The 18,465-nt window shown below is 42.4% G+C and overlaps 1 protein-coding gene across 3 annotated transcripts in view; it reads right to left on the bottom strand.

The window, feature by feature from the left end:
- Positions 1–18,465, bottom strand: part of NBEA (neurobeachin) — a 763,707-nt gene that overhangs the window by 78,100 nt on the left and 667,142 nt on the right. For all 3 annotated transcript variants that reach the window (XM_036249654.1, XM_036249655.1, XM_036249653.1), the window contains one exon: positions 5,055–5,195. In XM_036249654.1, coding sequence (XP_036105547.1) covers positions 5,055–5,195 — 141 coding nt within the window. The remainder of the gene's footprint in view (positions 1–5,054; positions 5,196–18,465) is intronic.

Raw genomic sequence — 18,465 nt, 5'->3', positions numbered from 1 at the left:
CTCTTGGGTAAGCTTTCAAAGCAACCCATAATTTATAAAGTCCCAAATTTTAGACAACTGCTTTATAAATTAAATCTCATTGCAAAATCTATGTAATTAAATGTTTGACAAATGAATTTTGAATAGGTGCGTTGAATATACTGCATTTAGAAGGTGCACTGGTTATCAGGGGGTGTAAAGGTCAGAAAGTAAAATTCAATTACTTCTCTCTCTATGTTATATGTTCAGGGTAAGCTATAAAGTAAAAACTTTCTAAATAAAATGTGTCCTTTAATACTGGTCAATATCTGAGAAACTCCAAACTCTGCTAAAACAGTTTATTCATCATTTGTCTGATGGCAGCTAGCAAGAAAAGGAGTCTGTTCACAGTCGTAAATTTAGACAAGTGACTTCACTGGTAGTTTGTCTGAAATAATATTTTTAATTTAAAGTCATGTGGTATGTAGTTAATTCACAAATTTAAAATAATTATTATCATTGTCATACTAAATATATTGAGTAAAACTAATAATGACTTTGGGTTTAAACTGCTTTTGAAAGGTAAAGGGCAGACACTTTAACTTGTATTTTGTTTTTAGGAACAAATTTCTAGAGACATGGATTTTAGCACGTGTTCTGCTTCATAAACTCCTACTGGGATGGGAGTGAGGAAATCACAGTTCCCTGGGACATTAGGTTAAACACTTACTAAGCTATTAGACCATGGTACTTCCATTTGTAATAGCACAACACAGGATGCTCTGGCTAAATGATTCCCCACGAAAGCAACCCTATTGATCTGTTATATCTGCTGCAGTAGCCACTGGCCACACATAGCTCCTGAGCACTTGGGATTCAGCTATTTATATCTTTATTTACATATCTGGATGTGCAATAAATATAAAAAAAAAATTCTGGATTTCGAAGACAGCCAAAAAAGTAAAACATCTCATCAATAATTTTTTATTGGTAAATATTAAAACATTGTAACTAAAGCCTATCTAGTCATTGTAAATAATTATCTGTCATTTTTGACGGATTGGGGCAGGGTGAGGATTTAAATCTTCAGCTCAATATTAACACTTAAAGGCTTATTCAATTTTTTACCATTTTACTGAAAATACTTAAAATCTGATTTTATAGCTTTTTTTGTAAGCTGTGCCATGAAATTTGAAAACCACCAAAAATCAAGGGAAATTTTGTATTTAATGACCTTTTCTGGTATAATGTGACATTCTAAAGGCTATTGATGCATGTCCACTCAATATAACCCCGGTTTTGAGATACAACTATTCAGGTTTTACTGGTGACATTAGATTAGTAGTTGCATTAAATAACTAAATTCCCATTGTGATTATTTATTGATATTTTGTCTTTCAGCAAAAAGTTATTTGTGACCATAAATTTTGTGCTTAGAGAACGTGTGTGTTTTTATCTGTCAGTTTGGGGGGGTGTAAGCTTTGCATCATTAGTGAATTCATGTGGGTGTGTAGTTTTTTTGAAAAATATAGCTATAGATATTTGAAAGATATTTAAATAAATAAATATTGAAATAACACTTTAAGTATATTGGGCTAACAAAATGTATTTGTTAATATTAATTTCACCTGTTTCTTTTTATTCTTAAATGTGGCTACTAGACATTTTAAATCACATAGTGGCTTGCATTACACTTCTGTTCTTAGCACCACACGGGTAGCACTATGAGGCGTGTGCAAGATGTGCACGTGTATAGATAGCATTTCCGCCATACCCTCGCATAAATTCAAATTTGTATTCTATTAGGTTAAATTACAATTTATTATTTGAGAAAATGTTTAGCTTATCAGGAATAGAAGGGTATAAACTGAAATCAAGCTGTTGAAAGTAAGTACTTTTATGGGCTCCTACTTAAAAAGTCTTATAAATCTGACTTCAGACTAATTTGATTACACAAAACCATTAAGTATTGCTTTACAGATTTCAAAATACTGTCATATATGACATATGTATCATAAATATGATATATGTATTCTCATAACACCCCCCTTGATGTTTTTTCAGAAATAGTTCCTGATTTTTTTTTCAATCCCCAAATACTGAAGAGAGGTGTCTCAGTCCCCCATGGTGGTGGCTCACTACAGCGATGACTGTCCTCGGTGGGACATGATGTGATGTGGAAAAGCCTCTCGGGTTGGAGATCTCTGGCTCGCCTGCTTTCTGAAAAGGTTTCTCCAGCAGTTCCGGGAGGCCCCCGAGCTCCGGGAGCACCCCTCGATGGTGCCAGGTGGGCTGTGCTGCCGAAGATCTCCGCCTCCCGCCTCCTGAAGCCGGTGTGTTTTCTCCTGCCTCCCAGAGGGGATCCTAGCGGCAAACAGAGCTGCACCTTCTGACACGTTTTCTCTAGGTTTTCCCCACCTCCTCTGCCGATACTTTGTTACGACATTTACAGCTGATACGTCATTTCCCGCCACGGGACTGAGTCTGGCTTACGAGCTGACCGTTCGGTGGTCAGAGGATCTAACTGCCACCATCCTGTTTCCCTGGCTGCCTGCCTGCGAGCCCGCATGAGCCGCGGGTGTATCCGTGTCCACCGTGAAGGGTCCCTCTCCTGGGCGGGACGGGCACACTTCCTGCTTCCAGGCTCAGCGCCACCTGTGGCGGAACGCAGGCTGGAAGCCACAACTCGGTGTCTGCAAGTCAGAGAACCCGGCTCTTCTGTGACTGTTCTTTATTTCCCTGTGCCTGGGAAGTACTGATGAATTATACAGTCCATAAACTAAAGGTGTTCTGTTCTGCTTGGTTTATGGTGGTAAAAAGGTACTTATATATGTCTAATATTGCCCCCAAAGTAAGAGAAAATAAATAGAACTTCTTATACTTTAGAAGTGCTAGAGTTAAAAATAACTCTTAAACAACTAGCTCTGAAACATTTTTGCAAAAAAAGGCCCCAAGATCACATAATTAAACTGAATTTGTTTAAAACAAATTAGACAAGCAACTTTGATCTATAAAAGAAAGTGTTATATTTTCCTCTAGCTTATCATTACAGTTTATTTTTTAAAATAAGATTTGGATTTGTTTTCTTATGGACTAGTCAACCTACACTTCTTAAACTTCTTATGCTGGTTTAGGATTATGAAAAATATAAAATTAGTGTTCAATTATTCTGACCAACTTCTTTTGTTTTTAAGTCCTCACCCGAGGACTTTTTTTTCTATTTATCTTCAGATTGAGTGGGAGGGAGGGAGAGAGAGAGAAACATCGATGTGAGAGAGACTCATCTACCAGCTGCCTCCTGCACGACCTCAAGCAGGAACGGGGACCGAACTGCAACCAGGGTACGTGCCCTGGACCGGAATTGAACCCGAGACTCATTGGTTCGCGGGCCGACACTCTAACCCGAGCCAAACCAGCCAGGACCAAACTTTTTTATAACAGAGACTGTTTGCAGTATATCACTTATCAGTGACTTACAAGTTACTAAAACAGTCATACGAGGCAGCTGTAGTAAGTTCAGTGTCTCCTCTACGCGTGGAGAACGCGTGAGCAGCTGGAGGGGGACCCCACCTCCGCTGCCCCGGGCCCAGGGCAGACAGCACCTCTGCGGCAGGAGAGGCTTCGTGCGTGGGCCTCCGCATGGCTTCTAAGCAGATCAGCCCCCCGCAAAGTGGTCTGACGGAGATTTGGGTAAGGAGAGAAGGAGACTGATTGTCTTGGTTTAGAGAGTGGATTTAGCTTTCTAGAATACTCCTCTGTTGCTCAACGGGACTAGACTGGAAAAGGCAGGACTCCAGGCGGAGAGACTGGTCCAGAGTTTTGCAATAATCTAGATGAGAACTGATGGGGACCTGGACTAAGGAAATGCCCGAGTCAGCAGGGAAGCAGGCAGATTATGGAGATGTTGCGTTGGCAGAACGGATACACCTGACTGGATGGGAGGGGATGGGAAACAGGCACATGCCCACCGGCCGGTGAGCGAGCACGACGTTGACTTGGGCAGGAAATGCAGCAGGAGCCACAGCAGGTTGGCAAGGGAGAGCAGTCCCTCTCCGAGACGGTGTCTGCGGGACTGAGAGAGTCCTGGCAGAAGCACCCCATGGGGTGTGCAAAGACATACGTGCTGCATACAGGCCGGGCGCAGCGAGGTGCCTGCCACACACACCGAAGCGGGAGGTCCTTAGCTTGTACTCGCGTGGCGCGGGCCAGGCAGAGCTCGTGCACACGTCCAGGGGAGCAGAAACACTGAGAGAAAAAGCTGAGGGTGGGCAGAGGGACCAGAAGACACTGTCAGAGGAGCCACGAGAGGGAAGACTCAGGAAGGAGAAAGTAAGCGGCGGGGTTCAGGGCTCCAGCGACATCAGTAAGGGGCACAAAGCTCCAGCCCCACGACTGATGACCGGAACGCAGCAGGCTCGGCCGTAGGGGAGGTGACCAGCCAGGGCAGGCCCTGGCCACTGCTCCCGGCACGGCCACTTCCTAGGCAGGGAGGGGGACACATGGGAGGCACCGCTGAACGGGAGCCACTAATTAATTAGAGCAAAGAGACTGCAATAGCTTTATACCTTAGAAGAAAGAGAAAGGAATACAAAGAAGTCACCAAACTATCTGGAAGCTGTTTATAAATATACTGCCCAGGAGGGAAGGCCGAGGGCCGGGGAGAGTGTCCACCTGCGGCGACCGGCGAGGAAGGGAGCGGCTGTAGAAGATGCACCGGCCCTTCCCGCCGCCCGGCCCAGGCACCTTCCCCCCGGCCCGGACCCAGGCACCTTCCCGCCGGCCCGGGCCCAGGCACCTTCCCGCCGCCCCGGCCCAGGCACCTTCCCGCCGGCCCGGGGCCCAGGCACCTTCCCGCCGGCCCGGCCCAGGCACCTTCCCGCCGCCCCGGCCCAGGCACCTTCCCGCCGGCCCGGGGCCCAGGCACCTTCCCGCCGGCCCGGCCAGCAGACAGCTCATAGGACGCGCGGACCGGGGGTGGCTAGGGTTTGCAACCCCCCGTTGCGCTGGTCTCTGATCTTGAAACCACCAGGGCATCTGACTTTCCCTCCGCGGCCACCGCGGGGCGCACGGCTGGCAGAACCCACGCGGATACTCACGATGCGGACGAGCCAGGCCAGGGTGGACGTGGCCGTGGAGTAGTGCATGTTGTAGTGGAAGGGCGGGCTCTGCTCGTCGTCCCACGTCTCGTAGCGCTCGGCGTAGAACACGGCCCTCTTGGGGTTCAGGGCGCCGATGGGCTGTGCGGAGAGAAGACCTCTGTTAACAGCCGCCTCGGACACCACGACACCACCCGACCTGCAGAGCCGGCTGGCCGGGGGCAGCAGTAAGTGACTTTACCCCGTATTTGCACCAAGTTCGATTTGAAAGTAACTACAGATCATCACACGCGATATAAACGCCGTGGCAGGTTGTGCGTGCACCAAGGTTTCCCGATTTCACCAGGTGCCACGAAACCGGGTCAGCCGAGGGGAAGCGGTTTAAACCGGAAAGGGCAAAGCCAGTCTCTTCATGTTCTTTCCCCGCTGCAAACCGCAGGGCGTCCGCTCGACGGCGGGGAACCCCGGGGAGAACCGGTCTCCCGCCACGCAGGGGTGCAAGGCTGTCGCCCACCTAGAAGCCTCGTGGGAACGTCAACCCGGTTCGGCTTCACGGAGGCAGCACGGATCTTCTCCAGGAGGCTAACTGCACCGCGAGGGCTGAAGAAGGAGCCCAGACAATGCAGATTCCCGGGTCAGGCCACGGAGTCCCCTGAACGTGCGGCCGCTCCGCCCACCACGGCCGCGATCCTCACAGTGGGTCACACGCTCAGGGTAGTTCTCAGGGAACAATACATACTTTTCTTTCAACAGAGCACGTTGTTATTAGATCATTGTCTCCAGTTTCTTAGCACACCTAATCAGGAAGAATTTCTAGCACAGTGTCCTCATGATTGCAAACAGCAAACTGCCTGGCTTAAGTTTTTGTCTGATTTGGGGATAGGGAGTCCACTCTCATGTTACCTGATAGCTGCATTATTTTATTTCAGGTTGCATAGTCTAAAAATAAACGTTTATAGAGAAAACAAAGGATGAATACTAAGTATAATGTGTAACTTCTTTATTTCGAAATTTAATATTACCAGTTAATTATGAAATTCCCCCCAAGGCTTAATTTTAACAAGAGAAGTAGTAGAAAATTAGTGTCTCAATGGAACGTATAACGTTACACAAGAGAGAAATATTCATTTATAAATTGCTTGTAAGCTTTTTTCTTTTGGTCCTTGGGGAATAATCCAAACAACACAATGTTGTCAGCTGTTAAAATCTCTTAGAATTTCCATAATAAATGCTTATTTGCAAGGGTTTTTATCCTGAGTATTAAAATTATCTGTAAATTATTTTCATTTTTCAACTTAATTATGACTTAAGACTAAACAATTTAATACTTTACTTTGTAAAAACGTTGTTATATATATATATATTTTTTAAATGTTCTAAGGATCAAACTTCATTGTGTTAAATCTCACTGGTATGCCTCAAATCTTTTTATTCAGATGCAAAAACGCAATGTAATTTCATTAAATGTCACATAAACTATTAATAATATTTTGAACAAATACAGCATTACTTTTTTGGTAAAAAGGTAATTACTACAGAGAAATAAATGTGAGTTCTGTTATAATGTAGTAACAGAAATAGTATGTTTTTTTTATTTAAAATGGCCTGCATATCTTATACTTTCCGAGGTGTGCAGATGTGTGCTTTTCTAGCTCAATGTTAAAGTATATTTTTCAAAGCATTGAACGCGGTCAACGCTGTCTTCTGTCTTGAATATGCTAATAAAGTTTTCAGAGGCGCAGCGTGTCTGCGTGCTGAAGGCTCGACCTTATCTGACACTGTTGGTTCTGCAGACCTCATGAGACGTTCTTGCAAAAGGAACGTGGTCCTTCTGTAATCTTTTCCAGCCTTCTCTTCAACTACTGCAAAGGGATGGAATAAATATTTATACTTTTCATTTTCCTGAAGTCTCATCAAAGCCTCCTGTTGGAGTGTCTTACACAACACTCCTCTGTAGAATCCAGTCTGCACATGCCTTCATTTGTAACTTAAAATACATTTCTCATTTCGAATTTTTATCTAGTGCATTTAGAAACAAATTTTATGAAACAAAATGTAAATGATGTGGCTTGTACTTATTATTTTGTTCTTATTTTGCTTCTAGTAATCAAGAAGCAATAAATCATTCCAAGGAACACTGCTTTAAAATGTCTGTTTGGGGAATGAGAATTTCATCACAGATGACCTATTTCTTATAGAATCCAAACAGATTTATGTATCTATCAATCAATCATCGACCTACCTATGCCTACCTATTTACCTATGTACAAATTTATAAAGTTGTAAGTTTGTTATCCTAAAATTGCAAATAATGCAATGTCAATACTATTTTAATTTAGAAAACAAATAAGGTAAGCATTCTTGTAAAAAAGTAAAACTGCACTTAATGAAATTTATAAATTTATTTTGCAACCCTTTCCATTTTTATCACAATCACTGTGGCAAAATCCAGTCTCCTTTCCACTCACAAAGGAGGCATCTAGACACCGTCACCTCTATATGTCTAGGTGTTTCTGTATGAAAAGGTTTAACTGAAAGTTTAGACCTCGCTACTAGATTTATTATTAATTTGTCCTTATGAGTTTATGTGCTATAAGTTGACACTGTAACAGATCACAAAAAATAATGCCAATAACAATGCAAAAATTAAAAAATAAAATTTCTACCTCTACACTTTATTATTTTAATTCCACTTGTAAAACTGCTATCGAGTTCACATAGCTTGCAAAAACCGATTTTCAGTATAAAGTTAGTCGAATGTTACAATGTAACATTATGGCCTCTACAGAACAAGCTTTGTGCTCCATACAGCTTGACTCGTGCAGCTGATTGATGTGTTTGGCTTCTAAGTATTGCTTTTAGTTATCTCAATACTCTTAACACAGCTGAGCTGCTAACACGTTGAAGTTATTTTGTTACCTTTCATTATAAGAAGCAAGGCCTTGGGAAGCTTTAGAACAGGCTTCCAGGATTCCTGCCTGTTTTGTTTTTCTCAGTCATGAGCTACATATCATCATTCTTAAAATTCCCAGCTATGACGCTATAGAACTCGTCCTTACAGATGGTGCTCAAGCCAATTCCCTGCCTCCCTTTGTATCTGACCAGGGAATTTCAGCTCCTTCTTCCGGAAGCAGCTCAAATTTCATCTGTGAAGGCCTACACGGCACCATCTGGCAATAGTTAGGCAAGTCTGCAACGTTTTTACCCAGTCCACTTGCCTTCAAGGGAATGTCCAATGTTTTATTCACCTCCATAATCTCCACGCCTGAGACAGTACGTGGCTCTCTGTAGGTGCATAAGGCCGAATGAATGAAGACTTACTGATCTAATTATATGTATAATATTTTAAATTTCCTTATGAATATTTTAAATTTCCTTATTTAAAAATTTTGTCTAAAATAATCAAAAGACAAAAAAGGAGAAACATCTGTAACAAAAATAAATTAATGAAAAAGAACAAAAGAAATAACAAGGTAAAAATATTTATAGCACGTATAATAAAGGGCTAGTTTTCTTAAAAACAATCTTTTACAAATCAATAAGAAACTAATGAACAACATGAATTAAACACATGAGCAAATAAGAATAGGCAATTAACAGATGCAAATTTCCAATATTTGCAGGAAAAACAGCACGAGCTCAGACAACGTAATGGGTATCTAGCTCCTCTGTTCAGCGTACATTACTCCTTCCTGCACGAACTCCTCCTCCCCAGACGCGGTCTGTCTGGTCCCTTCAGGTGGGCTGACTCCTCACCTCACCCCTGGGTGGCATGTGGTCCAGAACTGTCGGTCAGCTGGTTCTGGCCATACGGCTGCGACATTGGTAGACACGGGAATGGTTCCGGTTATTCCCATGAAGCTGAAACCCGGGGAGAGAAGCCTCCCTCTCTCTCTCTCTCTCTCTCTCTCTCTCCCCCTCTCTCTCTCTCGGCTGCGGAGGCATCCCTAAGGTCGCAGGACGCCTGCGTGAGCATGAAGCCAGCAAGGACCAGAGATGCAGCAGCGTGTGGTCCTGGAGCGTCCTGGGACCCAGTGTTCCTCAAGTGACCCACCCAGACCTCTCCGTTACACAGACCAACACAAACTTTATATTGTGCCCTGGCCAGTGTGGCTCAGCCCACACACCAAAGGGTCTCGGGTTTGATTCCCAGTCAAGGGCACAAACCTGGCAGGTTTGATCCGGGTTCTGGCTGGGGCATCTGCAGGAGGAAACCAATCCATGTGTCTTTCTCACATCAATGTTTCTCTTTCTCTCTGCCCTCCTCCCTCCCTCCCTCCCTTCCACTGTCTCTGAAAATTAATGGAATAATAGCTTATGGTGAGGATTAACAACAAAATTAACTTTATATTTTAAGTTAAATCCAGTTTCTGTTGACTTTCTGTTACTTGTAACCAAAGTTAGAAGTACACTGGCAATTTTTAAAATGTCGAACCAAAACTATTTGTATTCATTAGATTGTCAATAATTATTAGGTTTCACAATACTCAGTGTTGGCCAGGATACAGCAAAATATATATGCCATAACACTATTGGTAGGAATATAGGTAGGTATGATTTCTTGTGGGGCAAACTGGTAATATTTTTTCAATGTGCACCTGCTTCTGGTGCACTAATTCCACTTCGAGGAATTTGCAAAATGAAAAGAATCAGCTACAGGGATATTTCTCACAGCATTTGTTGAAATGGCAAAAAAAACAACAACAACAAATGAACAGAAACTCCTAGAAGTCGTCTAAATATCCACTAAGGGACTAGTTAAATAAATGATGCTATAGCCACACTGCTGTATATTATGCATCTAATAAAAAAGGCTGGCTTGAAGAAATTCCAAGGTAAATTCATTCAATAAATTCGTGTCAGAAATGACTCTAGACCCCAGAACAGGCTGAATGAGCTCTCGGTGTGAGTAACCACTCAGGCAGATGACAAAGGGCCGAGCGGGAGAGGTCTGCTGACATGTGGGCACCTCTGGGCAGAGCTGTGGGTCCCAGACGGAACCAGCCCGGGAACCTCAGGGATGAGCGAAGCCGAGCAGAGAAAGAGCTAGTAGCGTCTCTGAGCGGGCCTGACTGACACGCAGGGACAGACAGACAGACGCTGCGGCCGAGGCGCAGCAGGAGCAGGGGTTCGGGACAGGAGGCCGCACGCGGCGGACCAGGGTGACGGAACACCTTACCAGGTGCAGCAGAACCCCGGGCTCTCCAGCGGGAGAGAACCGAGATCCGAGGGGGCCGTGCAGAGGGAACCCCAGCGGCCTGGGGGGCGATCCTAAACCATCATCACTAGCACCAGGGCTGAAAGGACATTCGCAAACGCAGCGCAGGGCATTATCAGTGTGTCTCTAAGAACCCTTGGGATCAATGTAATATATTTCTACTTAATTAAGCACCTGCTTAGTGTTTTTAGTATGTAAGTAATTATATATTTATTTAATTATATATTTATAGTGTACAGGGTGGGACGAAAGTAGGTGTACAGTTGTATACAGAGTTTATTCTTGTGTTATTTTTATTATTTATTGTATTATTTTCCATACAAACAACTGTAAATCTACTTTTGCCACACCCTGTATATGTGATAAATTTTTGCTTAACTATTCAGAGAAAAATTTTGAAGCATATACATTAAACTATAATAACAGTTGCCTTTGGGGAATGAGAATAATGGAGATTTTTGGTCTTCTCTTACCCCTTTCTACTGCTCAATAGAGAATTTGTTTTGTCCCATGTATAGAGTTGTAGATGGCTTTTTCAGTTATATGACCCAGGACTATCTTTCAAACGTGGACATTTTAACTTTTATAAACTTTAATCAGTGATGGTAACTTTATACTGTAGCTAGCAATCAATAAAGACCATATATTTCCAACTGTAAATTCCTATTAGCAACCTTCACTGACATTTGAATCATCAAATATAAAAACTTGACTAGTTAAAATAAATCAAATACAACATGAGGAGGAAGGGACAAATCAAGAAGGTGGGTGTTCTATAGGAAAACTGGTGGAGTCTCTTCAGTAAATCAGTAGCATGAAAAAGATAGGGTGCTGGTGGCCGGGACAGCAGTATCCAAGCCTGAACGACACTTAGAGACATAAGAATCCAATGTGCAGCCCCTGACTGAACCCTGGCTTCAACAAACCCATTTTTATAAATATATGGGACGGTTGAGAAAATGATGATGGGGAACTATGTTTTGTTAGGTGTGATGGTGGTATTTTGGTTATGTAGGAAAATGTTTATTTTTCATACTAAAGTATTGACAGGTAACATATGATACCTTTAATTGAACTTAAAATACTTTAGCAACATAAAAAATGCTACAATGTTCATAATTATGATCTCTAAGTATTGGCTACATTGGTTATTGTTGGTACTTTTCTTATGTTTGAAAAATTTTATAATAAAAAGTCAAAATAGGAGCTTCCAGTCAGGATGGCGGGTAGGTAAACACGGTATCGCCTCCTCCCACAACCACATCAAAATGACAACTGAACTACAGAACCTCCTCCCTTCAGAACCGCCTGACACCGCGGAAGGGCAGTCCCATGGCTATGACAGTAAAGCAGCAGCCGCACCAGACTGCAGGGGACGGGCTGGGCCACACCCACGTGTGGCAGATAAAATCAGGGGGACACCTCGGCTGGGAAGATCCTTCTTGAGGACTGAGGGGTCCCTGACCCACACCAGGTGCCCCGCTCAGGGTCCCAGTGCCAGGAAGAGAATCCCCATCACTTCTGGCTGGAAAACCAGCGGGAACTGAGGCTCAGGGAGGCTGAGGGGCTGGAGCCCCAGGCAGCTCCTTAAAGGACCCGCGCACGGACATACTCAGACTTGCTCCTTCTGAGCTTGGAAGGGAGGCAGCTTGAGGGGCACCAGAGACATAGGGGGAAGAACTTAACTGTTTGGCCTCGGGATGAGGGCTGGAGAGGCGGCTTTCTCCGGGACAGACGTGCTGTCAGAGGCCTTTGTTCCTTTGGTGAGCCCTTCCCTGGGGCGGCAGACAGCCCCCATATCTGGGACCCCAGCAACCTGGCTCACACTGGTAGCCCCGCTCTGCTGACTCCCTGAGGCCCCGCCCCACCCACTTTCAGGCCCAACCCAGCTGCTTCCAGTGGCTTTACCATAGGATTGGCCTGTCTTGGCTCCTGCTTCAGATTTTCCTAAATTCTCTCAAACAAGCAGCATCTGGCCACAGGGAGCCCCATGCCTCTCGTTTAGTGGCCCCAGGCCTGGCACTAGGAGCAGCCAGCCTTGGTTCACAGCTTGGCTTTGCCTGGACACCTCCAAGCTCAGCACAAGAAGCAGCCACCTGCAGATCGCTTTGTAGCTTATGCCTAGTGGCCCTGGATAGAACACAGGCAGTGGCTGACCTTGCCTGAGAGCCAGCACACCCAGTGGACAACTTCAGTCCATGTTGAAGCACCACCACCCAAAAACCTCCACAAGTGACACACTCAATGAGTGGACTCAGTGGGGCTCAGAGCCCTGCCGAAGTAAGTCCTGCTCTGTGTGGTGGGCCCTGCACAGCTGATCTGGTCAGTGGGCACAGCCAGTCCTTGCAGCTGATCAGTCTGAGTTAATCCCTCCCATTGATGTGCCAACAACAATCAAGACTCAATTACAACCGAAGGGCATACAGTCCACACTAGGGGTACACCTCGAGGGCCCAGCTGGGGTGATCCGGGAGACTGTGCCACTGGATCCTACAGGACACCTACAACAATAGGCCACCCTACGAAGCCTAGGAGGCATAGCAACTCTGCCTAATACACAGAAACAATCACAGGGAAGCAGCCAAAATGAGGAGACAAAGAAACATGTCCCAAATTAAAGAAAAGAACACAACTCCAGGAAAAGAACTAAACAAAATGAACTAAGCAATCAATGAGATGCAGAGTTCAAAATACAGGTTATAACGGTGCTCAAGGAACTTGGTGAGACCTTCAAGGAACTTAAGGAGACCTCCAAGGAACTTAGTGAGAACACCACCAACATAAAAAAGGACCAGTCAGAAATGAAGGATGCACAGTCAGAACTGAAGGATGCACTAACTGAAATAAAGAATAATTTGCAAGGAATCAATAGTAGAGTACGTAAAGCCAAGAAACAAACCATTGATTTGGAATATAAGAAAGCAAAAACATCCAATCAGAACAACAAAAAGAAAAAAGAATCCAAAAAAATGAGGACAGTGTAAGGAATCTCTGGGAGAAAGAACATCAAATGTGCCAACATTCGCATCTTGGGGGTGCCAGAAAGAGAAGAGAGAGAACAAGAAATTGAAAACCTATTTGAAACAATAATGACAGAAAACTTTCCTAACTTGGTGAAGAAAACAGACATACAAGTCCAGGAAGCACAGAGTCCCAAACAAGATGAACCCAAAGAGGTCCACACCAAGACATATCATCATCAAAATGCAAAAGGTTCAAGACAAAGAGAGAATCTTAAAAGCAGCAAGAGAAAAGAAGTTAGTTACCTACAACGAGTTCCCCTAAGACTGTCAGCTGATTTCTCAAAAGAAACTGCAGGCCAGAAAGGAGTAGCAAGAAATTTTCAGAGTGATCAAAAGCAAGAATCTACAACCAAGATTACTCTATCCTGCAAAGCTGTCATTTAGATTTGATGGCCATATAAAGAGTTTCCCAGACAAGAAAGAGCTACAGGAGTTCATCACCATTAAACCAGTATTATATGAAATGTTGAAGAGTCTTCTTGAAGGAGAAAGACAAAAATATGAAAAATAAAATGGCAATTAATATCTATCAACCATCACATCTACAAACAAACTGAGCAAGCAGAACAGAAACAGACTAATAGATACAGAGAACTTTTATGTTGGTTGGAAGATAGAAGGGAGTTGGGGGGTTAGGTGAAAAAGATGAAGCAATTAAGAAGTACAGAATTCCAAAATGGTGGCAGAGTGATTGGAAGCTACACAGACTGTCTCACACGACCAAACTGGAATTACAACTAAAGTAAAGACAAATCGTCAGGAAAAAGCAACAGAAAAGAAGCTGCCGAGGACACTGATTCAATCCTGAGAGGATTGCGGAGGCACGAGAGTGGGGCTGGGAGCCGACGGACAGCAGCGGTCTGAGCTGTGAGCAGCACCCTTGGGTTAAACTCCCAAGTGGCTCCACAGCCCAGAGCTGGGACAGAGGCTAAAATAGCCTACTTACTCCTTCCCAGGGCTCTGGGGAGAGGCAGCGGCCCCTCCCTCCAGGATTCAACCCCACCCAGGTGGGCTATTGAAATGCAAATTGAGGCTCATTAACAACAAGCATCTGCCCCACCCTTGGGAAATCCCCTTATGCTGTGCACCTGAGGGAGTTTTTCATTAAACTGAGAATCCAAGGCTCTTCACGTAACCACTACTGATAGCCTCCAGGCAAAAAGCTGGAGGATAACAGTACCATTCCTGGGCTAGCAACTCTAACCAGGAAAGTAAGACTTGACAGAGGTGTTAACATGGGTCCACCCTCACTCATCCAAACCCAGGAGAGAAAGCCACAGAGAGCAGAACACCAACACCCACAGGGAAAATTTGGCAGGCTCCAAAGCCCATTGTGATAGCCAAAATGGTGAGAAAAAAAAAAAAAAAAAGCCAAATGAAAGAACAAGAGAACTCTACCAAAGACGAGATAAATGTGGAGCAGTTAAGCAAGTTAAAAGAGCTAGAATTCAGAGCCATAATCTTGAGGAAGCTCAATAGCATGAATAAGGACATCAGCACCATGAGAAAAGACATAGAAATGTTGAAAATCAACCAATTGGAAATTAAAAACCACCAAGAAGAAATGAAGAATGACATATCAAAAAAAAAAAAAAAAAAAAAAAAGAACACACTGGAAGGTCTAAACAGCAGAGTAGAGGAAGCTGAGGACCAGATCAGTGAATTAGAAGACAGGGTAGAAAAAAGTCAACCAATCAGAAAACCAAAAGAAAAAAAATAAATAAAAAAACAGGAAGACAGCTTAAGAGAACTGTGGGACACTTGAAAACGTAATAATATTTGCATCAAAGGAGTCTCTGAAGAAGAAGAAAATGAGCAAGGGTTAGAGAATATATTTGAAGAAATCATGACAGAAAACTTCCCTACTTTGGTGAAGGAAGAAGGCATTCAAGTTCAAGAAGCACAGAGAGCCCCAAGTAAGAAGAACCCAAACAGGCCCCACCAAGACACATGGTAATTAAAATGCAAAAAATTAAAGACAAAGAGAGAATCCTAAAAGCAGCAAGAGAGAAGCAACAGGTTACCTACAAAGGAAACCCCATAAGGCTATCAACTGACTTCTCACAAGAAACACTACAGGCCAGAAGGGAATGGCATGAAGTAATCAAGGTCATGAAAAACAAGGATCTGAATCCAAGACTACTCTATCCAGCAAGACTGTCATTCAAAATAGAAGGTCAAATAAAGAGCTTCCCAGACAAAAAAAGACTAAGGGAATACATTAGCACCAAACCAGCACTGCAAGAAATGTTAAAAACACTGCTGTAATTAGTAGAAGAAATAGAGAGAAAAATATAACCACACTAAACAAAAATGGCAATAAATAAGTACATATCAATAATCACCTTAAATGCTAACAGATTGAATGCTCCCATAAAAAGACACAGAGTAGCTGAGTGGATAAGAAAGCATAACTCATCTATATGTTGCATATAAGAGACCCACCTCACAACAAAAGACTCCCATAGGTTGAAAGTGAAGGGATGGAAAAAAAATTTTCCAGGCAAACAGAAAGCAAAAAAAGCTGGGGTAGCAATACTCATATCTGATAAAATAGATTTCAAAATGAAGGCCATAACCAGAGACAAAGAAGGCCACTACATAATGTTGAAAAATATAGCCTTGATAAACATATATGCACCCAATATAGGAGCACCAAAATATATTAAAAATCTTCTGGAGGACATCAAAGGAGAAATCGACATCAATACAATCATAGCAGGGGACTTCAACAACCCACTGACATCACTGGATAGATCCTCTAGACAAAAAATTAGCAAGGAAACAGAGACTCTAAATGAAGCACTAGACCAAATAGATTTAATAGATATCTACAAAGAATTACACCCCAAAACTACAGAATTCACATTCTTCTCAAGTGCACATGGGACATGCTCAAAGACAGACCACATGATAGGACACAAACTAAATCTCTACAAGTCCAAGAATATTGAAATCATATCAAGCATCTTCTCAGATCACAATGGCATGAAACCAGAAATCAATTGCAACAAAAACATGCAAAGACATTTGAACACATGGAGGCTAAATGGCATGTTATTGAACAATGAATGGGTTACCGAGGAGATCAAGGAAGAAATTAAAAACATCCTGGAAACCAATGAAAATGAACACACAACAACACAAAATCTATGGGATGCAGCAAAAGCAGTTCTGAGAGGGAAGTTCATAGCACTATTGGCCTACCTCAAGAAGCAAGAAAAATCTCTAAGAGACTATCTAACCTCACAATTTAAAGAATTAGAAAGCAAACAAAAAGAAAACCTCAGAGGAAGTAGAAGAAAGAAAATAGTAAAGATCAGAGCAGAAATAAATGACATAGAGACCAAAAACAAACAAACAAACAAACAAAAAAACAATTCAAAGGATCAATGAAACAAAGAGCTGGTTTTTCAAAAAGATAAACAAGATTAATGGACCCTTAGCTAGACTCACCAAGAAACAAAGAGAGAGAACCCAAATACACAAAATCAGAAATGAAAGAGGAGAAGTAACAACTGACACCACAGAAATACAAAAGACCGTTAACAAGTACGATGAACAATTATATGGCAACAAATTCGACAATGGAAGTGAAATGGACAAATTTCTAGAAACACACAGACTCCCAAAACTGGACCGGGAAGAGACAGAAAACTTGAACAGACCAATAACAACAGAAGAAATTGAAGATGTAATCAAGACTCTCCCAGCAAACAAAAGCCCAGGCCCAGATGGCTTCATGGGGGAGTTTTACCGATCATTCAACAAAGAACTATCACCCTTTCTCCTCAAACTATTTCAAAAAATTCAAGAAGAAGGAAGACTTCCAAACTCATTTTATGAGGCCAGCATAATTCTAATTCCAAAACCAGAAAAAGACACTATAAAGAAAGAAAACTACAGACCAATATCCCCGATGAACATAGATGACAAAATCCTGAACAAAATACTAGCAAATCGAATCCAGCAATACATCAAAAAAAGTATTCCCCATGACCAAGTCGGATTCATCCCAGGGATGCAAGGCTGGTACAATATTCGCAAATCAATAAATGTGATACACCACAAAAATAAAATGAAGAATAAAAACCACATGATCATAACAATAGATGCTAAAAAAGCATTAGAAAAAATCCAGCATCCATTTCTAGTAAAAATGCTCAGCAATGTGTAAATGGAGGGATCATATCTCGGCATAATAAAGGCCACATATAAAAAACCTACAGCTAACATCATACTCAATGGGCAGAAACTAAAAAAAACATTTCCCTTAAGAACAGGAGCTACACAGGGATGCCCACTTCTGCCACTCTTATTTAACATAGTAATGGAAGTCTTAGCCACAGCAATCAGACATGAAGAAAAAATAAAAGAAATCCACATTTGCAGATGGCATGATATTATAAATGAAAAACCCTAAAGACTCCATTAAAAATCTACTAGACTTAATAAATGAATTTGGCAAAGTTGCAGGATACAAAATTAACATCAAGTAATCGATGGCATTCTTATACACCAATGATGAACTCACAGAAAGAGAAACTGAAAAAACAATCCCATTTACCATCGCAGCAAAAAAATTAAGACACCTAGGGATAAACTTAACCAAAGAAATAAAGGACCTATTTGCAGAAAACTATAGGACATTGAAAAAAGAAATAGAGGAAGATATAAAAAAGTGGAAGCACATGCCTTGTTCATTGATTGGAAGAATTAACATAATTAAAATGTCCATGTTACCCAAAGCAATCTATATATTCAATGCAATTCCCATCAAAATACCAACGACATACTTCACAGAACTAGAACAAACACTTCAAAAGTTCACATGGAACCAAAAAAGACCCCGAATAGCCACAGCAATCTTGAAAAAGAAGGACAAAGTAGGTGTGATCACAATATTGGATATCACATTATACTACAAGGCTACTGTAATCAGAGGAGCCTGGTACTGGCACAAGAACAGGCATATAGACCAGTGGAACAGAACAAAGAACCCAGAAATGGACCCAAGACATTATGCTCAATTATTATTTGACAAAGGAGGCAAGAGCATACAATGGAGTAAAGACAGACTCTTTAATAAATGGTTTTGAAAAAATTGGACAGCTACATACAAAAAAATGAAACTAGACCATCAACTTACACCATACACAAGAATAAACTC

Source organism: Molossus molossus, unplaced genomic scaffold (genome assembly GCF_014108415.1).
Source record: "Molossus molossus isolate mMolMol1 unplaced genomic scaffold, mMolMol1.p scaffold_m16_p_9, whole genome shotgun sequence".
In the NCBI taxonomy this organism is placed as follows: Eukaryota; Metazoa; Chordata; class Mammalia; order Chiroptera; family Molossidae; genus Molossus; species Molossus molossus.
This window is presented reverse-complemented; position numbering and strand designations above follow the sequence as displayed.